Below are 27,301 nucleotides of genomic sequence, written 5' to 3'. Positions count from 1 at the left end.
GTTGGCATCAGTCTCTGTCAACACATGCGACTCGAAGAACAAGTGTTGCTTGGTGGCTACCGGTGACATTATTCGAGCTTTCCAAAATGAATCTGGGAGATTCAACTCAAACACAGATAACATGTTCTTCGTACTTTGCACATCGGAATGAGTATATTCGAGTGGGAAAACGGACTGCATGATCATCAAGAGGATTTCAAGTGGAATTCTCTCGAAGTAAAGGCTTTTGGGTTTTCCTAGTATCTCTTGAGCGAAGGCGATTTCTTGTTGCACTTCGGGTATTATCCATGGGTTTAGGAAAAGTGCCCTTCTTTCTTCCATGCTCAAGTGTCTGTAGTTATGGCAGTATGAGTTCATTATTGCATAATAGCTACAGTGCCAGGGCAAATTATTGACGTTCCAATGCTCTCTGGCAGCTTTTACAATACGTGTGCATATGGATGGCTTGGAAAGTGATTCTTTCCCTATGAGATGACCGAGTATCTCCCAACAGTGATAGTGAAAGATGTGTCCAGCAGGGTAGACTTCGGTGTAGCGTTGTTGAATGTGAGGGTCTGCAGGAAGGAATTCGATGAACAGCTTGTCGTCAAGCTGTTCTTTTCGTACTGGACGAATATGTCCACAGACTCGTGCGGTGCTAACATCCCTTGGGAGGTAGTATAAAAAGGGCTGTTCGCGACCTGATGTAACTGGCTGCCGAGACATTGCTTGTGATCCGATTCCTGTGAGGTGCAATTTGCGAGAAGAAGGAAGTTTGACAACTATAATATTGATTTTTCTTTAGTATATTGAGTTCCGAGTTCCAATACTATCAGACAAAACATGAGGCAGATGACCTACCTGCTCGAAAGTAGCAGGATGATAATATAGGATTCCGGATGAATTCTTTATCCTCTATTTCGGTTGCGGGCACCAAAATATGTTTGCCAGTGTCTAATTTCCATCGATCCTGCTTCAGCAGAGCCCGTAAGTTGGTTACTATTCCAAGGTCGATTCTGTTGAGAACATCGATACCACAAAGGAGACATGCTGGTGGATGTACCACACCAAATGTTGAAGGTCCCATTGACGTTGTCATTTTATAATGGGTATACTAATAGAGAATTAGAATAGATTTTCCCATTGCTAAAGTGTAGAGTATTTTAGGGAGAGAGAATCATCTCGTGTGAAAATTGTGTTGGAAAGGTGAGGGAGTATAGGAGTCAAATGATGCAGTGATGAGCGGCACTCCGAATCCGAGTCGGTGCTCATTCTAAATCTTCGCAGCAAATCCACCTACCTCTACTACTCGTACATAGTATGAACCTTGGAACTATCCGCACATAGATGGGATTTCAATCTTACTCTTATAGTAATCACGGAAATCCATCATGATACTACTCCAGGGCTATTCTAGTAGAGCCGCACCAGGCAACAGTCTAGGCAGCAGTGCTCACTTAGAAACTTAAGGAGAGAACCTTGGAAATTATAAGAGATAAAAGAAGTTATCAAAGATTACCATGTATTAATTGATATTCAAGCTGCCTGAAGCAGGCGCTAACCAGTGGCCATACTGCGCCGAAGACATGCTCATGCGAAAACACTTTAAGGGAATCACAAACCCCAGGTGACATCCAACAACCCAACCAAGTAATAAAAACATATTTGTAAAAAAAAAAAACAATCCGAGACAACCGTAGCTTCTGTAAAGAAAAGAAAACACACTCCGAATGGGTTCGGAATCAGGCTTAGGCTCACGATCACAAATGGGGTGTATAATGCATATGAGGTGACAATGTGTACAGAGAAGAAGACAAGAGTGGGAATAGAGAACCCCAAAGGGACTTAATCCAGACTCAAGAATCAGAAAAACAGAAAGAAAGAGAAAGAGTCATTAGATGCCAATAGGAATGATGAGAAGAGGATTGTCGATTAGGTGAGTAATGCGAAAGAAGATCAAGGAGCAGCTCTTTTCCAGAACTTCCAGCCTTCGCGCTTCTCGTGGAATCCCACTCCAACGAGGCGCTCAATACCGACGTGACCTTCTGCCTCCTCAAATTTCTGTTGATCAATCTCCTCGCCGCCCTCTTCATCCGAGCCGTTGCGCAGCACAGCGGGGTAGAGAACACCAATGCCATCGCCGCCAAGCGTAGTCTCGTATTTGTTGAAACCCTCGCTGGCAAGCTTCCGCTTCAATTCCTGGATGTCCTCAGGCTTGGCATCGGGACGCAGAAGAGTCATGGCGCAGCCACCACCACCCGCGCCGGTCAATTTGGTCCAGCCAACGTCGGCGTAATCAACAAGTTCTCGAATCCGCTCTAAACGAGGATGCGAGACACCTAAAGATACAAGCAGGCCGTGGTTCAAGCGGATCAAAGTTCCAAAGTGTGCCATCGTCTCATCAGAGGTGCCATCGAAGTCCGGTGTCTCGATCAATTGGCGTGCAGAGCAGGTGACCTGGTCGATAGAGTCGAGGATAGACTCGGTCACGACAGGGTGAGCCTTCTTCAGGCTCAGAACCTTGGCTACCTCGGTGGCAGTAGAACGGGTTTGTTGGGTATCGACAATGAGGAGAGGCAATTCGGGGAAGGTTGGAAGGGAGATGACAGTCGGAGGTTTCTCGTAATCAGTTCGTTTGAAGAATACGGCCTTGCCGCCTGCGGAGACCGTGTTATCCACCCCACTGGGGTTTCCATGAATGCAAAGTTCGCCAACAAATGCCCAGCGGTTAATACGTTCGATCTGAGTCTCGGCCTCATCAGGGGGCTGGTCGGGGTGAGGACCGGCAAGGGTTCGGATCTGGAGGAGAAGAGCAGAGCTCAGACAGACACAGACACTGGCACTGCTGCCCAGCCCGGCACCGGTGGGGATTGTGGAGCGGAGGGTGTAGATAGCACCTGGGCTTTGTGGGGAACCCAAGGAGCAGAAGAGGTAGAGGAATGCAGAGGCAGAGCGAACATGGGGTTTCCGTTGCTCCTCGGGGATATCAATGGAGACATCCTCCAGGTGGGGCTCCAATGCTGCCACAAGTTCATCGTCCAGTGAGGTGACCAGACTGTAGTAGAACTTTTTCTTATCGGCGCGGTGGAAGACGTCCCAGGGAAGAGCATCAATATCCCATGTATGCTTCAAACCCAAGTCCCGGAAGTTCAAAGTAATTGTACGTTGTGATTTGGAGAGGGTGGTGACGAGGAGGTAGGAGCGGAGGGAGATAGCGGCCGCCATGGCAGCTTTGCCGTGAACAACAGCGTGCTCGCCATAGACAATGACTTTTCCTGGCGCAGAGACCATAAAGGTTGGGGCCATTGGGGATGAAGCTTTGCGAGACATGGCTGGGCGTCGTGATCTAGTTCCGTTTGCTGTGCTGGAGGTGGTGGAGCCACTATCGGAGAGCTGGGAGTCTGAGTCCGCGCCGTTACTGTGGCCGTTGCCGTTACTGTGACCGTTGGAGTAAGGGTGAAGATGACCGTCCTGAATTTCTTCTTGTAGGAAACGAGCGACTGGGCGACGTTGGCTACTTGAAGCCCTGACACTGCCGTTCAATCGCGGCGCTGTGGCTGTTGTCATGGTTGATATTAAAATTCAGGGGTGGAAAGAACGGAATTATCGGTGAAAATTGGGCAGTAAGGGGTGGGATGAAAGGTATGTGGGTTTAATAGAGCACTATAAGATGAATGGCATGGTCCTAACTGGACACATAAACCTGGAGAAGCAACCGGAGTCAACAATGGAGAGGGGAAAGGTGTAGGGGGATTTTCAGTTCTCTAAGATACAGAGTATACCACGGCACGCGTATTAACCAATCATAGCTTGGGAATTTGTGATTGGTCATGATCCCCGACTTTATGGGGTTGATCCGTTATTTTTTTAAATTGGTAATTCTTATTCGTTCCATTTAATCTATTCTTGGGGTTTTAATTGGTTTCTGTGTTCTGTGCTTATTCGCTTATACATCACGAGACTTTCTACGCAGTTTATGCAGGTTATCTGTGCAGTAAAAGGATCCATGCATCTCTCTGTATTAGGGTATCAATCTACTCTGCTATTTCACTCTGTACTCGGTCCTACGAAGGAGATTTGATCCTGGCTTTGACCTGTCGGCTATAATTGCTGAAACGAATTCTTTATTACGGAGTACTCTTCAGTCTTTTCAGCTCCCACTGACTTTTTCTTTTCCTTATTATAGTTTACTCAGCCCCGCCGATCTTCCCGTGGCGGCTTTGATATGCAGCTAGTGACGCGGCGGACTCGGAGAGGCCGGATCATAATGGGACAATGAAGCGACAATGAAGCCTTCAAGTTGTCGAACATTGAATGTTCTTTCTGAGTTCATAAATTCTGAGCTGGTCTAACCTTGCATGAGTGTGCGGACTGTACGCCGGGACCCGTGTACCCCAGGGTTCAATTAGTAATATTCCCTAGTAACTTGCATGAGCCCATGTTGAGAAGTAGTCTATGGAGTAGCGGAGTAGCCGGGTATCTGTACTACTTCAAGTCCCGAGTAGGTAGGTAGATCATATGTACATTCAAATGTTGATCATGCCCAGGTGATGGGTACTGGCATACCAATTGATGTGCATTGTGATGCAAGCCGGGTTTGTTACTGCTCAAACTAGTAGTACCGGTAGAGGATTGATGGGCTGCGGTGGTGGAATATGGAGTATGGTCCGAGTCTGAATATTCGAATCATATCATCAATTATACTACTAGCTGAACTTCACGCTACCTAGTACAGCAGACAATACTAAACACTGGCAATCATGGCACCTTTGCATACTATGTAATATTCCAAGTTCTACAGTCGCATCGTTCACATATGCAAAGTTTGGATCACAACTATAGCTAATTTAACATTGAGAACAATTGAATGTACATGTATACCACATCGTCGATTCGTTATAAATTCATCGTCACAGTCATGCTGTTGCTGTGGACCAGCAGACAGGGAGGAAGACCTTGCCATAGGACCTCCAGGTCACTCAAATACGATGCACAATCTTCTTCACTGAGGGAGGTGCCTTCTACCGGCGAGGGCAGCGTCGTGAAGATAACAGCCGTGTCACTGCTATGCTGAACCATCAACTCATTGAGGATAAGATGTTGGGCTCGGCTGGGAAGATCATTGAATGACAGCGGGACCGAAGCGGGACCTGGGAACCCAGACGCTGTTTGGCTACTCTGCGCACCGGTGGAAGTGGGCGAGACGGCCGATGTGCGACGGGCATAGATGGATTCAAGTTTCTGTGCGAAGCGAGGGGGCGATGCATTCGATGCGAACATAATTGACGGGCCCGCTCCTTCTTCTTCCGTGTTAACCTTGGCTTCTGGGATTGGCGAGGAGCTGAATCGGTTGCTGGAGGCGGAGCGGCTAATACCGGGGCGATTAGGATGAGCAAAAGATGTTTTCTTTGGTGATGCGTTTTCATCAGTGACGATAGAAGGAATCGCTTGGCGGGACGTGGGTTCATTCTCAAACGAAGAGACAGACTGTGGGTGTGGTCGTGGTGATGGAGTCACACTACTTTGATCGCTCTTGGATCGAATAAGCAGCTGAGAGGATGAATGTCGGTTTTGAGTCATGTCCTCCTGCTCAAGTTCGTCGTCGCCTTCATTGCCCATTTCTGGATCACTGATGTAAGGGTCGAAGTCGCTGTCATCACTGCTCTCGCTACTAGAGTTATCCCCATCGTAGTCAACAAAGGAATCCAATAGGCGGTGGGTTTGCATGCCCAAGTTGACTCCTCCCATCGCTCTAAAGCTGGATACGGAGCGTCTTCGTCTGTTGGACTGGATGAGCTTTCTGAGTCCAGTCACGCGTTGTTGCAGGGGTCGGCTTCCACTGTCTTGACTCGCGGGACCTTGCCAGGTAGTCGATCTGCTTGCCCGCAAATCATCAATGGTTGCGTCTGATTCCTCGGAGTTCTTGCGAGCTTTCGAGACACCTTGCCACCAATCCTCGTCGCGCAAAACGGTGTCAACGATCTCCTGGGCATCCGATACGTCTGGGGAAGCGTCTCCGTTAACAATAATGCGGTATGCTTTCAAATCCCCACATGCAAGCCAGAACACGAGAACTTCGGCTTCTATCCGTAGCTTTTCCAGAAGTGCTTCAACTCGTCCTCTCTCATCTTCTACGTCGGTTTCATATTCTACAAACACTGCCACGCGCAATTGGTATGTCTTCTTCCATGAGGGGACAGTGTTAAGGATGCAACCCAGCTGGAGAATCAGGGTATAAGTATCGAAGTTGGTGGTCAGAACATTTTGCTTGCTCTCTGTATCAGCCCCCAGCTCGGCTGACATCTGGATCGGCCAGAGGTCAATGTATTTCTTTGTGTGACGGCCATTGAGATCGGGCAATTCAAGTTCCTCGAAGCCCTTAGCCACAGCAACATTGATGCGAAGCTTGAAGAGAAGATCTTCGAGGACAGTCACGTAACTTTGAAGACTCATAGGCTTGATCGGAACATTGGCTTCCTCCGATGATTGTTGCTTCGAGCCAAGCACAGATGAGCGACGTCGCCATTTAGGGTTGCTGCTCACGGACAAAGTCTCCACCAATGCTTGGTCTTGTCGGAATTGATCAATCACAACAATATTGGGCCGCATGCCTCCCAGTCCTGAATTGAGCACGATGTTCCGCATGCCCCATTCCGCAGCAGGTGCAACCGCAATATTCACAAAAGCTTTGATCTTGGAGTATTCGACCAGCTTAGTCCATGTAGTTTGCTGTCGACGGGCTTCTGGAACAGCCAATGAAAAATCATCGGTCACAATAACATGACCGAGAACAAACAGCGCACCCTTTTTCAATGAGTTGCAGAATGAAACAATATTGTGTTGTTTATCAAGATCGCTCACAAACAATAGAATCTGAGGCCGCCAGAACTTCACATGCTCCTGACGCAGGCGTAGCAAGTATTTGCGTACTTGATGGTAGATCAGACTCTGGCTGACATCGCCCCACGGCTTAGGTGGTGAGGTATAATGGATCAAAAGGAAGAGCATGACCAGAATGCCAACACACCCGGTTGCATAAAGACCGTCCACAAAGTACATGCTAAGTCCACTGACCAAGGTACCCGTGGCGGCTGTCTGCCAATTGAAGTAATGAAATGATGGTCGAAAGTTTGGAGCGGATCCAATTTTCAACAGAAAACAGGCTAAATTCGTCACGAGAAATGTCATCAGAAAGGCCATAGTCACAAAGGATGCAATACGATTGATATCAAACAGCATTGTAACCTGTGCAAAGATGAAAGTCACAATGATAGCGTAGACCGGCTCGTCATTTTTCTTCGTGCCTTGACCAAAAATGCTAAGTCCGGGAAGCAAGCTATCCCGAGCGATGGCCTGCAGAAGCTTTGCGGATCCAATGACACCCATCAAAGCAGAGAAGAAACTAGTCGCAAACTCGCCGAGCAGAATAATAGTATCGGAATAGTTCACCTGTATCACGTTAGCTGCATATTGGTAAAGGTAAGGGCCACGCGAAATCTCACGATTTGAATCACGTTCAAGTTGTTATAGAACGACTCTCTCGTAATCGAGGCTGCCATGGCAAGTACTACCAATGCATATGTTACAAATGTCAAAGCCAAGCCTGACAGTGTTCCTTTAGGGATAGCCTTGCTGGGATTCTTCAGATCTCCAGACATGCTTGCACCACTAGAAGATTATCAGCAGTTGAACAATGCACTTAATTTCGATTACAACTTACGCAAAGATACCTCCTGTAGCTGGAAACAGGATGCCAAAAAGATCCTGGAAAGTTTCCCTCCCTTTCAATTGACTTCCTGCTGCACCCTTTGTCAAGTGCGGCTTCAGGTTCTCTGTCAGGGTCTTTAAGCTTAATCCTGTGAACTCGACCCCTTCTTTAAAGAATGGCTTCATGAAAATCGCAGACACTGGGATACTGAAAGTGGCCACAAGAAGAAGAACAAGGAGTCCATTGCTTGCTCTGGAGAATATCGAGCTCCCCGCCAAGCAGATAGCTGTGCAGAGAATCAAAATGATTGTTCCCCATAGGTAAGACCACCAAAAGCCTTCCGCGAGGAAATTGGCCCAGCTACCAGAGACGGTGCCAAAATTTTGTGAGAAGCAGTCGATCAATCCTACTGCATTCATTCCGGTATTGAAGACGAGGCCAAGGTAGAACACGATACCGATGGACCCACCAAATTCGGGACCCAGAGACCGGGAGATCAGATAATATGCGCCTCCACCTCTGACAGTACCGTTTGTTGCGATTGCAGACAGCGACATGGTGGTCACCAAATTTATCGTGTATGATATGATCAGAAGGGCTTATCTCGATCAGCTATTGTCTCACGGGCCATAATACTTGAGAGGGTCCTCACCTAATATTCCCAGCAATCCTGCTTGACCCAGAATGAATCCAAAGCGCAAGAACATCAAGATGCTAAGTACATTGAGAGTAGTCGGAACGAATACACCGGAGAAAGTACCAAGTTTCTTCGATTCTTCCATTGAACGAGATCGATGTCCAGCTTTATCCTTCTTATCGGCACTGGCATCACGGAAATGACCTGACGAGGGTATATGCGACGCTTCTGCTGCAATTATTTCTTCATTTTCATTTTGTTTCATCCCGTCCCACCATCTGCCCAGACGGCTAAAAGGATTAGTGTGCGACGAACGGCGACGCCCAGAGGATCCCGCAGCAGTTGGCTCTTGCTGGCTGGGTGAGATAACTGGCACTAGAGACCAGAATCGAGTCCGGCCACCAGATGAATCACCGTGCTCATTTGGGTCCAATCGTGCAGCATCTTCCTCGGCGGTTCGAGTCGAGAAGTTAGGGCGTCGACGAGACATTGCGGGATTGTATTCGCCGGGTTCGGCTGTCAAGCGCAACAATGTAACCGCACTGCGAGGACCATGGAGACGAGTACACTTTCTTTGTATGTTAATCAATTGAAAGAAACCAGAGGACAAAGAAAAGAGAGAAATAGTAGCAAAATGGAGTAAAGTGTCTTATATGGACAAAAAAGATAACCACCTGCGTCACCGCGCGTCCAATAGATGACAGATGACGTGAAGAAAAGGGACAAACAGTGCAAAGCTCACCCGCACCCGCACTTGGAGACGATCGACCTCAAGGGCTCTCTTCGCCTCACTTATCATCTTGACAGATTTTTTCTCCTGAATAGAGGAAGAATTATTACAGGGTCCTAGAATTCTTGGTCCTTAATATTATTAATTCCTTATTTTTTTCCCTTCCCTCATGCCCATCACCCCACACCTGTCATTGCTGGACCCTGATCAGGAGGTGGAACACTATCAACATGGCAGATAACGGGGAGAGTTCTTCTCTCAACCCATCACGGGCTGTACCAATTCGATCTCCCTCCCTTCGATCAGCATCGCCTGCTCCAGATGGAAGCATTCGACAGGCCTCGATTGCCCGTCTGGCATCGCCAGTCCCCTCTCCGTCCTTGGGAACATCGTTCTCATCTCGACCAGGTGTCCCCGCCAGCCGACCAATCACGACCACAACGTCCAACCTTACATCTGAACACAATTTCCGTGCTGTGAATGATCTGTCATCGCTTCCAGGACCAGGTCATTCTATGATTGCATCTCAACTGCAGGAAAGTCTTGGTCGCTCGCCTCCGAGGTTTGGGACTCCCTCTCGAGTAGCCAGTTCGCCTATGGGGCCCTCGTTCATAGATAACCGCCCCATGGCTTCGCAATATGGTTCTTTTGACAACAAAAACGGCGGCGACTCTCCTGCGCCATTTGAGGATCCGGAGGTAGTGAAAAGGCATCTTGTCCTTCCACAACATATCTCTGAACATCGCGATACCGGCTCGGAGCTTGGAACTAGTTTAGGTGGCGAGGATCACTTCTCAAGTCTACAGCTACAAGGAGGCGACATGACTCGAGAGGTTTACCGATGGGCAGAAGATGCGGATTCCGAAAATCGATTCGCGCGCAGCAAGAGTTTCAGCGTCAGTCGGCCAGCTCCGTCAGCAGAGACTGAGGATATCCACACAATACTCGTACCAGGAGGGTTCCGACGTGACTATCTGCGTCGGACGGCAGGCAGTCCGCACCGTGGGAGTGTGAACGGATCAAATTCGGGGGCTACGCCAGCCCAGCCTCAACTCCCTACCTCGAGCTTTTTGGAATTCCTTACATTGTATGGCCACTTCGCTGGTGAAGAGTTGGAGGAAGATGACGAAGTCCTAGGCCCTGACGAGTATTTCTCGTCTGATACTTGGGATGAACCGGATGAGAGCAGGGAATCTGGAGAAGATGCAGCCCTGCTCCAGGGTGACAGCGCCGGCCGCAGGAAACGAAAGCACAAGCAACGTGCACCTCCAGGGACAACAACTGTCACTGGTGCTGTCATGTTGTTGCTTAAGTCTTTTGTTGGTACTGGAATTCTTTTCTTGCCCCGAGCGTTCTTGAATGGTGGCTTGCTATTCAGTAGTTTGGTGCTTCTAGGTGTCTCTCTATTGAGTTACTATGCCTTCATTCTGTTGGTTAACACTCGTATGAAGATTAATGGGTCGTTCGGTGACATTGGAGGTGTTCTTTTTGGCAAGCACATGAGACGCATCATTCTTGGCTCTATTGTGCTCAGTCAGTTGGGATTCGTATCTGCATACATTGTTTTCGTTTCGCAGAACTTGCAGGCGTTCGTGCAGGCCGTGAGCAACTGCAAGTCCTTCATTGATCTTAAGTATTTCATGTTCCTGCAAGTTATCATTTTCTTGCCTCTCTCGTTGATTCGAGATATCAGCAAGTTGGGCTTCACTGCCCTGATTGCGGACGCATTCATTCTCTTGGGTCTCCTATATATCTACTACTACGATGCCAGCACCTTGATTGGCAATGGGGGCATCGCGGACGTAATCTCGTTCAACCCTGCGACATGGTCTATGTTCATCGGTACAGCTATCTTCACTTTTGAGGGTATCGGTCTTATCATTCCTATCCAGGAGTCGATGAAGCAGCCTCAACGCTTCCCAGGTGTTCTAGCTGGTGTCATGGTCCTGGTTACCTTGGTCTTCCTTTCTGCTGGTGCGCTCAGCTATGCCGCTTACGGATCGGCTACCAAGACCGTCATTCTCCTTAACTTGCCTCAGGATGACAAGTTCGTCAACGTGGTCCAGCTCCTCTACTCTCTTGCCATTTTGCTCAGCACGCCTCTACAACTCTTCCCTGCTATTCGTATTATGGAGAATGAGCTCTTCACTCGCAGCGGCAAATATAACCCATACATCAAGTGGCAAAAGAATTCATTCCGATTCTTCTTGGTGGTCGTGTGTGCCGTCGTTGCTTGGGCTGGAGCTGATGATCTAGATAAATTTGTTTCGCTGGTTGGAAGTTTTGCTTGTGTCCCACTGATCTATGTCTACCCGGTATGTTCTGCTTCCCCTTGACTATAAAACCTTGAAAGGATCTAACATTTTCATATAGCCCCTTCTTCACCTCCGCGCCTGTGCCCACTCCCGGCGCCAGGCTATTGCTGATATCGCACTCGCTGTCTTTGGTGTTATTGGCTGCGCCTATACCACGACCACGACGATTCAAAATTGGATTGGTGGTGGTGAAGTCCCAAGTCCGGGCTACTGTGATTCCAAATAATCATTTTCGCTGGCGTTATGTGGTTGGACATCTTCCTGGAAATTTCCTTTCGCAATTTCAACACTAGATTGTGGCATAGCGTAGATATCCTTCTCGCATGGTGTTGAGAGCAGCTACTCGTATAATTTCTGGTGTTCGGCTTTCTCTTTGATCAAAATTGGATTGTTGGCGCTATCTTTGTGAGTTGTCGTGTATGGAATGGACTCTTTGTACACATATCATCTTCATACAAATGCTTGCTTAGATAAAACTCTTGATAATGACCTTGGATGCGTAGAGTAAACCTACATATTTGCGTATATATTTTGATCAAGAATCAAACCATAAAATTTAGATGAAATAAATCAATTGAATAATCTATGTACAGTGACCACAAAAGCAGGCAATCCCTTGGAAGGGATCTGCTCATCGGCCAAAAGACGGCCATCACATCCCTCGAGGCCATCCTCATCACAACAACCGCGCTCTAAAACCTCCGATCATTCTCTTCCCTCGACCGATTCTAAGAATACAAATAAATAGGAAGAGACGCAATGCAGCGAACCGAAGAAAAAAGCCGGAAAAGGAACATAAAGTACAGCTCAATGCTTTTATGCGGATCCACCCTCAGTAGCAACCTTGCCCTGCTTTGCCTGCTCGGCGAGCTGAGCTTCCCGACCGCCCCAGCTAAACAAACAAATATTAGCACAGTCCACATAAGATAATATTATAACCTTGATGACTAAAGATGTAGCCGTAGCTACATCCATGAGCATCTCGTCAGGTCTCGGGGTCGGGGTCAACGTACTTCCAGTAAGCGAGATAACGGTATCCCTGGACAGACTGAGCACCGAAGTTGGTCAAGTGGCAAGCGAAGAGCAGGTAGTTCTTAGGGGTAATAGCGAGGGAGTAGCGCATGAAAGTAGCAGCATAGACAAGCAGACAACCAGTCATAGTACCAGAGATACTGTGCGGAGAAGTACTGCGTTAGTTACATCCTTAAGACTAAAGGTAGGAGATAGGTCTCGAAGAGATGAAAGGGGGACCAAGGTAGATAAACATACATTTCCGGATCCTTCTGTGTGTCCATCACAGCGGCAAATGGAATACCGAAGTTGGAGACAGGGCCCCAGAAGTCTGTTGTAAATCGTCATTAGCAATCTACCTGGATAGCTTCAAAAGCTCATCATCCGCAAGTTTCCAGCATTTTCCCCAGACGAATTGAATCGTCTAATCCCAACTCAAGGGAAAGCAAATATTTGGTCTGCTTCCACTCCTTTTTCCTTTCATCAAACGTGATATCATAGCAAGCCGATCTCGCTCCGGGAAGCAAGCGGGAAACTCGGGGATGGGAATTGAATTCTGAAAACGTACGGGTTGAGCAGACATAGTCCGCCACCTTGTTGGAGCGGATCTTGGCGTTGATTGCCTTGATAGCAGCGGCCATTTTGACGGATGCTTGGGGACAATCGAGGGTAAGGGCTCGGTGAGGATGAGGTTGGGGTCAGCGGGTGCGGAATTGACTCGACTCAACCGGCGTCGGCCGCGAGTCACGTGTGGACTCATGTAATGAATGTGATACCTACAAGTAGGTAACCTGCAACGCTATGCTTTTGCGTCTAAGGGTTTCTTTTTCTAATAAAGAGCAAGTAATGAACTACTAGCGACCTCTCCACATTTATTCTGACTTCAAGGTTAGTGAGATTACTGCATCTGCAGGGTTAGGGCCAATCATCTTCGTAGTTCTTCATATAGATCATGCAATATGCTTTGAAAGGATTCTAACGTTAAGCTTAGGCGTCCACCATCGATCATTATGTCAAATCAAATATGTATTGCATTTTTGCGATAAGAGGTCATAGGAACTAGCTAGCATTATTGGGTACTGAATGCAAATCTCAAAAGGATTTCTCGGCTTTTTGGGGATTCAAATCCTCGACACGACCTCCATTCCGCATGCGCCGCAACGCCTGGCCCGTAGATTGTGGGCTAATCTAGCCATTATGCGTGCTGTTCCTCCTAGAAAAAAAAGAGCCTCAGTTCACTTCTAACCTGGAACTATTCCTGTACCCTTTTTTCAAGTAAAAACAGACCGCCATTGTGAAGCGTGGAATCTCCATCCAATGTACACATTTTCGATCATCTTCCACCGTAGCCGGGAGGAGGGTATCCTCGTCCCTGGCCAGGAGGCTGGAAGCCAGGAGGAGGTTGGAAAGAACCAGCTAAAGAAAGGAAATGTTAGTCTGGGTAACTAAAACGGGTATTTGATAATGGAGCACTCACGAGGACCACCCTGGGGAGCAAAGCCAGGAGGAGGACCACCAAAGCCAGCTGGAAGAAATGATATGTCAGTATGTATATGTATAATTTTTAGTCAATTGTTAACTTACGAGGTCCACCAGGAGCTCCTCCACGACCACCAGCAAAGCCGGGAGGCGCACCGGGGAATCCACCTGGAGGTCCAGGAGGGAAACCACCAAATCCACTTGGAGGAGCAGGGCCACCAACACCAGGAACTGGACCACCGAGTCCAACGGGCAGGCCACGACCAGCGGGCTTGCTGACACCGGGGCCGGCAGCGAGAGCGGCGGCGGCACCAATGGTGGGACCGGTGGCACCGAGACGTGCGGAGGGGTCGGCAGGAGGAGGACCGTCAACAGAGCAAGAAACAACCTGAGCACCACGAACGATGGTCAGACCGAGGGTCCGCTTCTCCTCCGCTTCGACCTGCGGGGTGCCTGTAGAGCCGGGGGCGGCCTTCGATTTCCGCTTAATGCGGCGGAATTCTTCTGTGTCGGCGAGAACAAGGTTCATGTGCTATAAGAGGGAAAATTCCTGGTCAGTATATTCTAGCCACAGCTTTTTAGCCGTGAAGCGACGAACCTTATCAAAGGCCAGCATTTGACCGGTCATCTGGCGACCATCGTTAAGAGTGACTCGCATGCGGTAGTTGATCTGGAACGTTTGGTTAGACAATTCAATTGGAAAGATATCATATCTGACTGATGTAAACTCACGAGGTTCGCCTATATGAGAGAAGTTAGCATCGAGCATTAGAGGCATAAAGTGGATTTGCAGAGTAACTGGGGACATACCATCTTGCCCTGCTTGCTGGAGGCCATGGTTGGCTAAGAACGCGCACGAATGCGACTTGAGAGATCCAAAAAGAAATTTACAAGAGATACTGCAAATGCGCGCTCTCTTGATAGTTAAGATCTGGCAAGACGCGGAGATCAGTTGTAAAGCTTGAGCTCTGAGCGCTGCACAAGGTGAACGGGCTCAGTTTCTGGATGGGATGCTGACTCAGCCTCGATATTTCCACCGCCTGGCAGAATAAGTGCTCTGGTTAGCTCAGCAGATGGAGTCTGTGTCACATGACCTCGAATTTAAGATTTGCATCACATGACTCGAGGGCTCGCTTCCGATTTCCCGTGACTTTGAATCCCGTGACTACCGAGCCCACACAAACCGCTTTTGGGCTTTTCGCAGATTTCTTCAATCTCGTCGACAACCATATCCACGCCCACACCAGCCACCATGGTATGTCTACACCACAACCACCTATGCCAAACCCATCGAACAACACAAATTCTAACAACAGAACAATGCAGTCGGACGCCAAGGACAAGAGCGCCAACCCCATGCGCGAGATGCGCATCCAGAAGCTCGTGCTGAACATCTCCGTCGGCGAGTCTGGTGACAGACTGACCCGTGCCGCTAAGGTTCTGGAGCAGCTGAGCGGTCAGACCCCCGTCTACTCCAAGGCCCGTTACACCGTCCGTACCTTCGGTATCCGTCGTAACGAGAAGATCTCCGTCCACGTCACCGTCCGTGGCCCCAAGGCTGAGGAGATTCTCGAGCGTGGCCTCAAGGTCAAGGAGTACGAGCTCCGCAAGCGCAACTTCTCGGAGACCGGTAACTTCGGATTCGGTATCTCCGAGCACATCGATCTGGGTATCAAGTACGACCCCGGTATTGGTATCTACGGAATGGACTTCTACGTTTGCATGTGAGTGGTTCTCTCAATCGACACGAGACCACTTTGGAAAGGAACAACAAAGTGGTCGATGGTGGAAAATGGAACAAAGTCAATTGACATTATATCTAGGACCCGCCCTGGTGAGCGTGTTGCTAAGCGTCGCCGCTGCAAGTCCTCCATTGGTGTTAACCACAAGAGTAAGCAATGCCTCTGTTGAGAGATTGGATTGGATTGGTTTGGTTTGGGATGTACTGACATGACTATAGTTAACTCCACTGAGACCATGAAGTGGTTCAAGAACCGCTTCGACGGTATCATCCGGTAAATGCCTCTAATTGGAACTTATTGAGGATAACCGGGGTGTGAATGAAATCTTGTGTTTTACGATGCATCGATGGGAGCCCAAAAATTTCTTCCGCCCAAAAGAAACAAAAAACTCGGCCCAGGACGGACCCGTCGAGAACCAACCCGGCCGGGCTCTTGATCTCTGCGTCGGATATGGTGTTCTGAAACCCTTTTCTTTACTTTTTTCTACCACGGCAACCAGGATAGGCGTGTTAGAGACATGAATTCACACACATTTGCACAATCCGCATTTTCTCTTTTCACAATGAAGGCTGCACACGAGGTGTTGTTTCTACCGCATAACCATTGTTGAAAAGATAATCTGATACTGGACTTTGTTTCTGGTGTTGGTATTATGACTCGCTTGACTCGATCTTGGATCTTGTCAAAGAGTCGGGTCTCTCCTTTGTGGAGAGTATCCCTTGGCCTATCTTGTCCGTTGCTGTCTACACCTGGTGTCGCTTTTTGCGTAGCAGTAAATCTTGTAGTTCGTAGTTCGTAGCTATGCGTCCAGATGTATACCTGTGGATCTCAGCCAGAGATCTAGACCCTTCGCGACAACTGCCCTGACCTTATCGATCGATATCCACGGTAAGTCGCAAAATCATACGATATCCTTGTGTGCCTCTGCACAAGGTTCAGACAGGCCATCTACGTAGCTCGCATGTGCAGCACTGCATCTCGAAATTCTAAGACGGATGGTTCCGTCCAATTGCTATTACAACATGAGCATTGAAACCGAGTCAATCAATCATGCTGCTAGTGCTACCTATACATGCACACAACAACGTTGGGACCAGATATAGACTCATGGCCTCAAGATCAATCTCTATTGATACGCCAGCCTACATTCACAAAACTACTCTGCAAACATGTCTTTACATTGAACTCGTTAATAAAATGCATACTATGCTATCTGAGTGCTACCTCAGTCTATAGCTCGAACGACGAGTCACTTAAAGTTTCAAATGTTTGGATAAAAAGCAAGAAGAATACTCAAAAGAGCTGGAATTCAAAAGCACGAGTTTCATAGTAAAAAAATGGCATTGCGTAAAAGAAATATCCATTGCAAATTCCCTTGCCTCAGTCTGGATGAAAGCGATCATCCACTAACAGATATTCGATCTTGCTCCGACACTATCAAGACTCTCTGATAACCAATGAGACCAAAACAAGAAACAAGAAGCACTTTGAAAATATAAAGAAGAGCATAAAAGAATAATCATGAACCCGTAAACTGAAATGGATCTTCCGAGATCCTACTTTCTCGTATAACCATCCCAAAGCTTCCCAAACCAACCCGTAGGACCCTGCTGCTCATTCCAGCTAGCACGTCTTCCTGCCATGGCGGCATCATCGGACTGGCGTTTCTGGGTGTGCAGGTTTGAGAAGAGGCCAGCGCTGCTTCCAGATGAGGCGCTGGAGCGGCGGCGTTCGCTGACAGTTGGGACGGTGGGAGAACCGGCTTGGTTGGTAGTGGCGTTGGCATTGCCAGTTGAGGCAGTGGAGGCATCGGAGCCCTGTGGTTTTAATTTGTTGGCTTTTCATCACTTTCAAGTTATACTTCTAGATTCAAGTTTGTGGTAGATGAGAAAAATTCAAGACCAGGTCTTCAACTTCAAGTTGGGTGGTTGATGTATATATATGCAGCATAGTGTAAAAACGGGTGCTGTCCACAGCCTGAGGTCCACATGGATTTGAATTGGGGGCACCTGGGGTTTTCTGGAAGTATATACACAGGAATATGTCGCATGTGTCGCAAGAATAGTATCCAAATCATAGAGTATTAAATGCAGACATACCTTTCGGGCATTCAGGTTAGCCATCATCTCAGGCGTGAGAGCCCACGGAGCCTTAGCACTGGGACCCTTGGCACCACCTTGCATCCACACATTATGGTGCTCATGGCGATCACCAGCAGTACCGTGCCAGTGGCGGCGTTCGTTGTCAGACATGTCGTTTGAGATTTCAAAAAGAGCACAGTCCGTGTTGAGATATTGAGTATGTTCCAACGGGAACGGGTATGATCTTGTATGGGAAGTACGGGTCAGTTCAGACTTGAGATCAAGTGATTTCAGTAAAGAGGAACGGAATAGAGTAAAGTGCGTGAGAACTGGATGAGATAATGGGCGGAGGTCTCGGTTTCAGTCACGAGACAAAAAGGGAGTGAGCGGAGTCAAAGACGTCATGCAGTATGGGTTGGTATGTGAGGGATCCATGGAATTAGATGACATAGGGATCGAGGCCGATCGGGGATATCTTTCCAACCATGTATCATATTCAGAGGCAATAAAAAGGAGACATACCAGTTCAAGTAGTTCAGGTTGTAGTTGAAGTAGGCGTGGTTGAAGAAGTTTACTAGAATCGGGTGATAGCGGGGTGAAGATGATTTATAAAGCTCGAATGCACCTGGGCAGGGATGTCGTGTGCTGTGGTTTCCGTTTATGCTGGAAATACCCGTAATCATACTACTACGCTACTTTTCTACCAGTATTGTAGTCTGCTTCAAATGTTGTACTCCACCTGGGCTGCCCAGGTTGTGTGCATGGTTCATGTACTGTAACCACCGTAATTTGACCTGATTTGACCCCGGACTTCGCCCATCAGACAATTCGTAAAACCAATATTAAAAGGCTAGGATATGATTGGAACACAAAGGAAAGGGCCAATATAGGCCTAGAGCAGCTCAAATAGTGATCAACCACTTATATTACACTAAAGTGCACTAAAGTGGATTACTTAGCGGGGCTGCAGCTTTGACGTAATAAAGAATGCGGGGAAAGCTCGGGCATTGAGCAATGAGCTATCCCATATTATATTACTCTTAAAGCAACATTGGAATAATTGCTGGTTAATTTTTTGTTATGCTATTTTGAATAGTGTGAGCACTGGAATTAGCTATGTAGGGCTTTTTCCACAGACAACTATTCAATACCACAGGGCATAACAATCAAAGTTAAGCGAAAACCAACCCATATGTGAGGATCCGGCGGAGATACATAGACAATAACCCTGAAGGAATAATTGGAAAGGGAAGGAACTGCAAGGAAAGATTAGAGAGCAGAGACAGGGATAAAAATAGGCAGCACAAGACTCCGCACCAATACCATCAGCCTCTTTTTGCCAGACTGAAATGATCATCTTGGTGGATTGTTTCAACTGGGTACTAAGTAGGTGGGAACTGATAAAAAATGATATCGCGAAAGAAGATCTTGATCAGATACCACCTAAGAAATTATCGGTACCAACCTCGTGAATAGTTCAGCTTCAATGCTTTCTCATTCATCTTCAATATCCTCCCATATCCCCTCCGCCACTATCATCTTCATGCCACGAATTATCCCGGCTCGCATAAGCCATCGCCTTCATTTTCTTGTACCAATGCATGGTGCCGTGCCATCTAAGAAGGTCAGACGAAGCGGCATTGCTCCCCCATTGGTATTTGTGATGCCTCTATAGCGGGTAGGATCCCGTCCAAAATAATAATTTTGTAATCAGCCTATAGACACATTAGATTTGACCAACAGTAACAAAGAAAGCATATTAGACAGACTTACACTGACGTAGATACAGAATGAGTAAGCACCACACTTGCACGTTGTGTGAGGTCCATTGCAAGTATAAGTCCATTTTATGGTGAATAGAGTCCAGTCTGGCCTATCTCCTGTGCTGGTCTTGTTTCCTGATCTTGCTTCCATGTCGCTAAGGGTTTTCGAAGGATAGGGTCTCCAACTGAGTGGATATAGGGGGGAACATAAAGAAGCTTTTTGCTGGTTTCAATGTGATAATAGCTTCGAGCAAGGGTTGAAGGTTTGGAATAGGTCTTCCAGCATGTAGGTGAGATAACTTGAAGTTGGCCTTGAAGTTTTCAAAGCCGCAGAAGGTAGTATCAGCACATGTGCAAGTTGAAGTTGAAGTTGCCAGAGTAAAATGTAGATCACACCAGTACCATCCAAGTGTCAGTGCCGAAAGTTAACACAGTGTCAAAAATATTTAGAATAGAACCACGTACTAATGGAAGTAATGATCAGTTCTGACTTACAGCTAGTTTACAGTATTGGAGTAACTTCACGTATAACAACTTGAACCTAAAGGGAAGTATAGACCAAAGAAGTCTCTATTCAAGTTTCTTATAAACACATTCTGATGAAAGAATAATAATTTCAGATGAAAGTAAATTGACAAGAAAAATGTTCATTTATCATTGAATTGAACTAATAAAGACCACTGCAGGACCAGCAGGGATAAAAAAAACCATAATTTGAAAACGCTAAAAATAAAAAATAAAAGCTATTGTTCACGCCATTGCACATAGCCCGTGCATCTTAAGAAATAAAAACAAAAACCAGCCACTCGTTTTATTCTTTTGTCAAGGCTTACGCCTTGACGATCTTGCAGACCAGGTCCTGACCGTCGACAGAGTCGCCCTCCTTGACCTGGAGACCCTCCACCTTGCCGCTGTGAGGGGCAGAGATGACCATTTCCTATAGAGACCTCGTTAGTCTAAAGTAATTTAAATGCGAAAGTAAGAGAAAAGTAAAGTTATCACATACCATCTTCATGGCGCTCAGCACCGCAATGGGGTCACCCTTCTTAACCTCGTGGCCGTTGTGGACACGGATCTCAACAACAACACCACTCATGGGTGCGCCGACCTGGCTGCTGTCTCCAGCATCGGCCTTGGGGCGAGCAATGTTGTCGATGGACGCCTTCTTGTCGTCAACGCTGACCTGTCGGACTTCACCGTTGACCTCGTAGAAGACCTCACGCTGACCAGTCTGCTCAGAGAGAGGACCGATGGCGAGCAGCTTCAGAATCAGGACCTTACCCTGCTCCAGCTCAACGTGGAACTCCTCACCGATCTCAGGACGGGCCAAGAAGAAACGGGTAGGCAGGACAGACAGATCACCGAACTTGGAGACGAACTTGCGGTAGTCCTCGAACACCTTGGGGTACATGGCGTAAGAGGCGACATCGCACTCGGTGGCGGAGCCGAACTTCTCGCGGATATCCTTCTTAATCTGAACCAGGTCCAGAGGGTCGAGGTAGAGACCGGGACGCTTCTCCAGCTTGCGACGGTTGCGGAGAGCCTTGGAGCGGAGGGGCTCGGGGAATCCACCGTACGGCTGACCCATCAATCCCTCAAGGAACTCCAGAACGGAGGCAGGGAAGTCAAGCTCTCCAGCACGCTCGATGACATCCTCGGCAGTCAACTTGTTGGAAACCATGAACTGGGCCAAGTCACCGACAACCTTAGAGGTAGGGGTAACCTTGACAATGTCACCCAGAAGGTCGTTGGCAGACTCGTAGGCCTTCTTGGTCTGAGCCCACTGCTGACCGAGACCCAGCTGGCTAGCCTGGAAGATCAGGTTGGTCAACTGACCACCGGGGATCTCGTGCTCGTAAACCTCAGGGTCGGGACCGGTCAGACCAGCCTCGAAGGGAGAGTAGAGGAGACGGAGCTGAGCCCAGTAGGTGTCAAGAGCGCGAACATGGGTCGCGTCAAGACCGGGATCCTGCTCGGTGCCGGCAAGGGAGGCCAGAATGGCACCAATGCTAGGCTGGGAGGTCATACCGGACAGGGAGTCGGTGGCGGCATCGACAGCATCAGCACCAGCCTGGGCGCAAGCAATCATGGAGGCAACGCCAGTACCGGCGGAGTCGTGGGTGTGAACGTGGATAGGGAGATCGGGGTAGCGCTCGCGGATGGTGCCGACCAGGAGACGAGCAGCCTGAGGCTTCAGAACACCAGCCATATCCTTGATACCCAGGACGTGAGTGCCCAGCTTGACAACGCGGTCAACCAGGGACAGGTAGTAGTCCAGGTTGTACTTCTTGCTGGGGTTCAGCATGTCACCACTGTAGCAGATGGTAGCCTCGACGACACCACCAGCCTGTTGAACAGCCTTGATACCGACCTCAAGCTGGTCGACATCGTTGAGAGCATCGAAGACACGGAAAATGTCAACACCGTACTTCTTGGCCTGGAGACAGAAGTGGTAGATGGCGTTGTCGGGAAGGGAGGAGTAAGCGACACCGTTGGCACCGCGCAGCAGCATCTGGAAGGGGATGTTGGGAACAGCCTTGCGGAGCTTGCGAAGACGGTCCCAGGGGTCCTCGTAGAGGAAACGCATGGCGACATCAAAGGTAGCACCACCCCAGCACTCCAGAGAGTAGGCGTTCTGAAGAGCGTGGCTGGTCTCATGAGCGATGTTCAGCATATCAATGGTACGCACACGGGTGGCCAGGAGAGACTGGTGGGCATCACGCCAGGTGGTATCCATGAGCAAGCAGCCCTTGTTGGCACGGACGGCCTTGGCGAAGGCATCAGGGCCCTGGCTATCAAGGATTTGCTTCCAACCCTTAAGGCAGGGCTGGGAAACGTCGATGGGCTGACCGGCAGCATCCCTGAGGATGGGCTTGATGATATCACTCTTGAGCTTGGGCTCACCCATCTGGCCAGCGATGCTGCTGCCGTTGACAGCGACATCACCCAGGTAGGCCAGCAGCTTCTGGGCACGGTTCTGGGAGCCGACCAGGGCGAACAGCTCAGGGGTATCATCGATGAAAGTGGTCCAGCAAGTACCATCAATGAAAGTGTTGTGGCTCAGAAGTGAGGCTAGGAAGGGAATGTTGGTCTTGACACCGCGGATACGGAACTCAACCAGAGCACGCAGCATCTTACGGCGAACAATCTCATACGTGGATCCACGGCAAGTACACTTAACCAGCATAGAGTCGTAGTGAGGAGTGATAATGGCACCAGCGAAGCCGTTACCACCATCGAGACGAACACCGTTACCACCAGCAGAGCGGTAGACCTCAATCTTACCAGTATCTGGGGAGAAGCCCTTAGCAGGGTCCTCAGTGGTGATACGGCATTGAATAGCAAAACCGCGGGTGGAGATGCGGTCCTGAGTCAGGCCGAGTTGCTCCAGAGTAGCACCAGCGGCGATCTGAATCTGGGCAGCGACAATATCGATACCAGTGATCTCCTCAGTGATGGTGTGCTCAACCTGAATACGGGGGTTGATCTCAATGAAGTAGTAGCGGTTCTGCTGGTCCACCAGGAACTCAGCGGTACCGGCGTTACGGTAGTTAACTGACTTAGCCAGTCTCACCGCATCACCCAAGATCTTATCACGAACATCGACGGGGAGGTCCTTAGCGGGGGCGATCTCAACAACCTTCTGGTGACGACGTTGAACTGAACAATCACGCTCGAACAAGTGAACGACATTACCCTGGTTATCACCGAGCAACTGAACCTCAATGTGCTTAGGCTTGTCAAGGAAGCGCTCAACAAAGACAGTGCCATTGCCGAAGGCAGAGCGGGCCTCAGAGGTAGCACGCTCAAAAGCATCACGCAATTCAGCCTGGTCGCGGACAACACGCATACCACGGCCACCACCACCGAAAGCAGCCTTAATAATAATAGGGAAGCCATACTCGTCGGTGAAGGACTTAACTTCCTCATAGCGCTCGACGGGACCCTCCGTACCGGGAACAACCGGGACTCCGCACTTGATCGCCAGGCGACGAGCAGAAACCTTGTCCCCCAAGGCATCAATAGTGTCCGGGGTCGGACCCACGAAAACGATGCCCGCCTGCTCAACCTTTCGGGCAAAGCCGGCATTCTCCGACAGGAAACCGTAGCCGGGGTGGATCAGGTGCACTCCGTGCTCCTTAGCAATCTTAATAATTTCATCGCCAGCTAAGTAAGCTCCGACCGGGGTATATTGACCCCGTTGTCCGATCATATAGGCTTCATCGGCCTTCTGACGGTGCATAGACAACCGATCTTCATGTGAGAAAACAGCGACCGTCTGAAGAGACAGTTCGTGAGCTGTACGGAAGATTCGAATAGGAATTTCACCACGGTTGGCAACTAAGATCTTCTGGAAGTGCATAATAGTAGAGTTCGCCCGCAGACGACGGTGAACGGAATCATGGTGGTGTCCGATGTGGTCCTCAACGAACTCAGACTCATCGATGGCCTCCTCGGGTTGACGTTGCGGGGCAGCCATTGTGACGCGGGGAAGAGAGTGTAATGCGAGAGGTATTTGAGAAGTAGGTGAGAGGAAGGGAAACTAGGATAAATTGAGGTGTTAATTTGGGAATTGGAAAACTCAATTGCATATATATGAGAGATTTCCGATATATATAGGAATAAGTTTTGCGAGGAGTGACTCACGGGTGATGGAAGCTGGATTTATTTGAAGCTCCGGTTCAAACCCCAGGCCGGTTTCGGCAGAACGCAAGCTCGCAATGGCTCGCAACAGAAGATAGATAAAAGAAGCAAAGATGAACTTCTCTAGGAAAGGGAGATAGGATAGAGGATGATGAGACAAAGGTTGAATTGAGGAAAAGAGAAATGAAAAGAAGAAGGGGGGAGATGATGGGATAGATATAAAGAAGGAGGGGAAGATCAATTCGTCACTAATACTTTCCGGGGTGAATGCGGTGACACGCAGGATGAGGTAACGGGTACTTACCGCCACTCACCGGTACACCGGAGAGACTCTCACGCGGATCAATCCAAAATAGTCCTTATAGATTATTCTATTTTTTGTTATTATTTAATATATTTTATAAATATTTAAGAAGATTCTACAATACAGTTTAGTAACAATTAGTCCCGCTTACCCGCTTTAAATATGATTTTGTATATCTACATAAGCCCCTCATTACTTTATACTCCCCAGCCCTAGGAGTTGCACATGCTCAGGTGTGTATTATAGGTGTATCAGTATTGTAATATACTCTATATTTCATACCTATTAATTCAGGCGAAATCGGCCTCATGTGCACGAGATTCCCCGATGATCTCATTCTAAACGATCGGGTGGATTAGGTATATCCCACGGGGAGAAATAATCATGAACTACCTCGGGTCCTCGGGCTTGTGTCAGAACGAATCAAGTGGATTAAAAGATTCCCATCTTCGTTGAACGGATATCAACGGGGAACCTTGAGGAGAGGGTCCGGGGGAGACTCGGAGAACTCTCGATATCAGAATGAAAGTAAGATAGAAAAATTAAAACAAATTAAAATTAAAATAAAAATAAAAAATAAAATATGGGGGCAACAATGGTCCAGATTTTCTCCGTATTCATCTTCACCTCGGGGAAAGTCATTCCGAATTCCATCTTTCCCAATTCTTCTTATGCTATCTTTTGACTCATCCCTAAAATTACCCTAAATGTTCAATTTGCCGAGTCTTGGATAATCTTGGATAAATCTGGGTTTGGTCATGCGTCCATTCTCTAGAGGAAAGGATCTCCTATGGATCTCCTCTTCCCCGGTGTACTCTTCCGACCACCGCAACAGAGGGTCCTCAATCTACTCTACTCTGTAACCGAGGACTTCTAATCTGTTCACTTGGCATTGCGGATCTCCCGCCGATGGTAGGGACCTGTGAGACTATTAAGGCGTGGCGAAGAGTAGTACCGAGTACTGAGTACTATATCAAGGGGTAAATGGCGAGATCGGGAGGAGGGCCGATATACACCTGGCAGCTACCCCGCCATAAACCCTTCAATAACTCCCGGCGGGCTTAATCTATATTGCGGCTAGCCACAGATACTCCGTAGTTCGCACTTAATTAAATTTTATAAAAAAAAATATCATCGTCAAGGATTTAATGTTTTACATCCTTACAGAAAATTATACTGCCCAGATGCCCAGATCTCAAAAATGCGACGATCTGCAGCTTTCCAGCTCAGCCTACATGTACTCCATCCCATCATTAGAGACAACGAGCACACATGTGCGCCTGATAAGCCAAAGTAAAACACTCTATGAACCAATCAAATCTCTCAAATAGAACATTCCTTATCAACCCAGCCACCTAGACACTCTCTACTATTGGCACATCGTACATATATGCAGTCTAGTAGATGTCCGTACAGACGTCACTTGAAACATCCGCCCGGGCGTTCAATTCTGCATTAAATCTAAATTTCTTTTTAATTCAAAGCTCATCGTTGTAGATACTCTTAAAGTTACTGATCACCTCAAAATTAAATTTTTCAAAAAAAAGAATAAACAACTTGATCTTCCAAGGTTAGTAGTAACACGTCAGCACCACTTCTAACCGCTCTTCAGCCGCAGCACATCATCAATGCACTAAGACCCATCATCCTGCAATCCTCGCCATGAACAAACCATGTTTCAATCAACTGGCAAATACGGTAGTACGCAAGTCTAGTAAAATGTTCCAGATCTTCGGAAAAATTCACTCCCACCATTCATCCCGACATTGAGCTGGGGGAAGCTATCTAACTCCACACTTCTCCACGGGGTAAATCATTTCCCCGGAACCCATGTATTCGAACCTATCACTCCTCGGCCATCCTTCAGTTCCCTCCAGCCGGGCCGAGGATGCGTACATTGTTTCTGCCAGAATTCCTGGGTCCCGGTCTCGGTCTCCGTGTGATTGGGACAGAGATTGAGCTTGTTTTCGGGCTCAAGGATGGGGTATTCCGTACCTGGTACATGCACGGGTGGGGTTGATGTGAAGCCAATATGTATAGCCGTTCCACTGAGAGGGTAAATATTAGCAATAGGCAGATGGGGATGAAAATCCCGTATTTTTTGTTTCCTTTTTCTAGAAAAAAAAGTAATGGAATTAACATAGCCCCAATATGGAAGCTTGCGTACCTGAAAAAGCAATGGTATCATTTCAGTGAAGCCCAGGTCACATGGTGGTCTTGATCTTAATCTCGCCAAGAATTTCAATCACTAGCTGCTAATCATCTTCAAGTTATCCACGTAGTAATGCCTGAATGTCTGGGCATGTACGACTGCAGCGGAGTCTGGTGCGGAGTCTGGTCATCAATCCCTTGGTGTTACCGCCGAGCCTAGGCACTATTGAGTACTATTTGTACGGGGCCTGCAGAGACCTTGGCATCTTGGCGGGGTTTTGAGCTCTGACAATAGATTGATGATTTTTAGGCAGTGTTGAAATGTTGCATCGGAATGAAAAGAAATAAGAGGTATTCCTCTTTATAGACAGGTACAGCTATGTACATGTAGTACTATACACTGTACAATAACTTCCAAGGTTTGGATATGCCCAAGATACTACCGACTACTACTTGGCGCAACGAAATGCGATTACTGAAATACCCAATCAGGTCAAGAAACATAAAGAACGCAAAGGCTATCAAAATACATTTGGATAATAAAAAAGAGTAGTAAAAAAGATAAGGTGAGGTGGCGAAACAACGAATTAACGGACCATCATGAAGAACTTCTTATGGCACATCTCCTGCCTTCTTCCCACTCGTGCGTTTTGCTTCACCCCAAAGAACTCATCACGTCGCTGTATGTTACACATAAGAGAGAAATAAAAAGCATAAAAAAAGGAGGAGGGGCGAACGAGAAATCAAGGGAATCATG

At 48.0% G+C, this 27,301-nt stretch overlaps 10 protein-coding genes across 10 annotated transcripts; 2 read left to right on the top strand and 8 right to left on the bottom strand.

Moving 5' to 3' along the window:
• Positions 1-464: 464 nt before the first annotated feature.
• Positions 465-1,078, bottom strand: N7483_005726 (uncharacterized protein; the record flags this gene model as incomplete). Its single annotated transcript, XM_057089163.1, has 3 exons — positions 465-554; positions 607-761; positions 841-1,078. 3 exons carry the CDS (start codon positions 1,076-1,078, stop codon positions 465-467), a joined length of 483 nt encoding a protein of 160 aa, XP_056948992.1.
• An 857-nt stretch (positions 1,079-1,935) lies between these two features.
• erg12 (mevalonate kinase) lies at positions 1,936-3,546 on the bottom strand (the record flags this gene model as incomplete). The annotated part of the gene is made up of 1 exon (XM_057089162.1): positions 1,936-3,546. The coding sequence occupies one exon, from the start codon at positions 3,544-3,546 to the stop codon at positions 1,936-1,938; it is 1,611 nt and encodes a 536-aa protein (XP_056948991.1).
• Positions 3,547-4,875: 1,329 nt separating this feature from the next.
• Positions 4,876-8,814, bottom strand: N7483_005724 (putative cation chloride cotransporter; the record flags this gene model as incomplete). The annotated part of the gene is made up of 4 exons (XM_057089161.1): positions 4,876-7,428; positions 7,482-7,647; positions 7,700-8,285; positions 8,340-8,814. 4 exons carry the CDS (start codon positions 8,812-8,814, stop codon positions 4,876-4,878), a joined length of 3,780 nt encoding a protein of 1,259 aa, XP_056948990.1.
• A 470-nt stretch (positions 8,815-9,284) lies between these two features.
• N7483_005723 (putative amino acid transporter) lies at positions 9,285-11,595 on the top strand (the record flags this gene model as incomplete). Its single annotated transcript, XM_057089160.1, has 2 exons — positions 9,285-11,369; positions 11,428-11,595. The coding sequence occupies 2 exons, from the start codon at positions 9,285-9,287 to the stop codon at positions 11,593-11,595; spliced, it is 2,253 nt and encodes a 750-aa protein (XP_056948989.1).
• Positions 11,596-12,185: 590 nt separating this feature from the next.
• N7483_005722 (pyruvate transporter MPC1) lies at positions 12,186-13,021 on the bottom strand (the record flags this gene model as incomplete). Its single annotated transcript, XM_057089159.1, has 4 exons — positions 12,186-12,261; positions 12,383-12,541; positions 12,639-12,711; positions 12,949-13,021. 4 exons carry the CDS (start codon positions 13,019-13,021, stop codon positions 12,186-12,188), a joined length of 381 nt encoding a protein of 126 aa, XP_056948988.1.
• A 692-nt stretch (positions 13,022-13,713) lies between these two features.
• On the bottom strand, positions 13,714-14,696 carry N7483_005721 (small nuclear ribonucleoprotein-associated protein; the record flags this gene model as incomplete). Its single annotated transcript, XM_057089158.1, has 6 exons — positions 13,714-13,796; positions 13,858-13,905; positions 13,965-14,391; positions 14,458-14,529; positions 14,592-14,600; positions 14,670-14,696. The coding sequence occupies 6 exons, from the start codon at positions 14,694-14,696 to the stop codon at positions 13,714-13,716; spliced, it is 666 nt and encodes a 221-aa protein (XP_056948987.1).
• Positions 14,697-15,111: 415 nt separating this feature from the next.
• Positions 15,112-15,770, top strand: N7483_005720 (60S ribosomal protein uL5; the record flags this gene model as incomplete). The annotated part of the gene is made up of 3 exons (XM_057089157.1): positions 15,112-15,114; positions 15,186-15,583; positions 15,683-15,770. The coding sequence occupies 3 exons, from the start codon at positions 15,112-15,114 to the stop codon at positions 15,768-15,770; spliced, it is 489 nt and encodes a 162-aa protein (XP_056948986.1).
• Positions 15,771-17,157: 1,387 nt separating this feature from the next.
• Positions 17,158-17,853, bottom strand: N7483_005719 (uncharacterized protein; the record flags this gene model as incomplete). The annotated part of the gene is made up of 2 exons (XM_057089156.1): positions 17,158-17,418; positions 17,701-17,853. 2 exons carry the CDS (start codon positions 17,851-17,853, stop codon positions 17,158-17,160), a joined length of 414 nt encoding a protein of 137 aa, XP_056948985.1.
• Positions 17,854-19,186: 1,333 nt separating this feature from the next.
• N7483_005718 (uncharacterized protein) lies at positions 19,187-19,596 on the bottom strand (the record flags this gene model as incomplete). The annotated part of the gene is made up of 2 exons (XM_057089155.1): positions 19,187-19,351; positions 19,456-19,596. 2 exons carry the CDS (start codon positions 19,594-19,596, stop codon positions 19,187-19,189), a joined length of 306 nt encoding a protein of 101 aa, XP_056948984.1.
• Positions 19,597-20,274: 678 nt separating this feature from the next.
• Positions 20,275-23,925, bottom strand: N7483_005717 (pyruvate carboxylase; the record flags this gene model as incomplete). The annotated part of the gene is made up of 2 exons (XM_057089154.1): positions 20,275-20,382; positions 20,452-23,925. 2 exons carry the CDS (start codon positions 23,923-23,925, stop codon positions 20,275-20,277), a joined length of 3,582 nt encoding a protein of 1,193 aa, XP_056948983.1.
• Positions 23,926-27,301: the final 3,376 nt, after the last annotated feature.

The sequence above is a fragment of the Penicillium malachiteum genome, assembly GCF_028827825.1.
Source record: "Penicillium malachiteum strain IBT 17515 chromosome Unknown utg000002l:1.0-8849297.0:1.0-8852440.0, whole genome shotgun sequence".
Lineage (NCBI taxonomy): Eukaryota > Fungi > Ascomycota > Eurotiomycetes > Eurotiales > Aspergillaceae > Penicillium > Penicillium malachiteum.
Note: the sequence above shows the minus strand (reverse complement) of the source record. Positions and strands in the feature narration are given on the sequence as shown.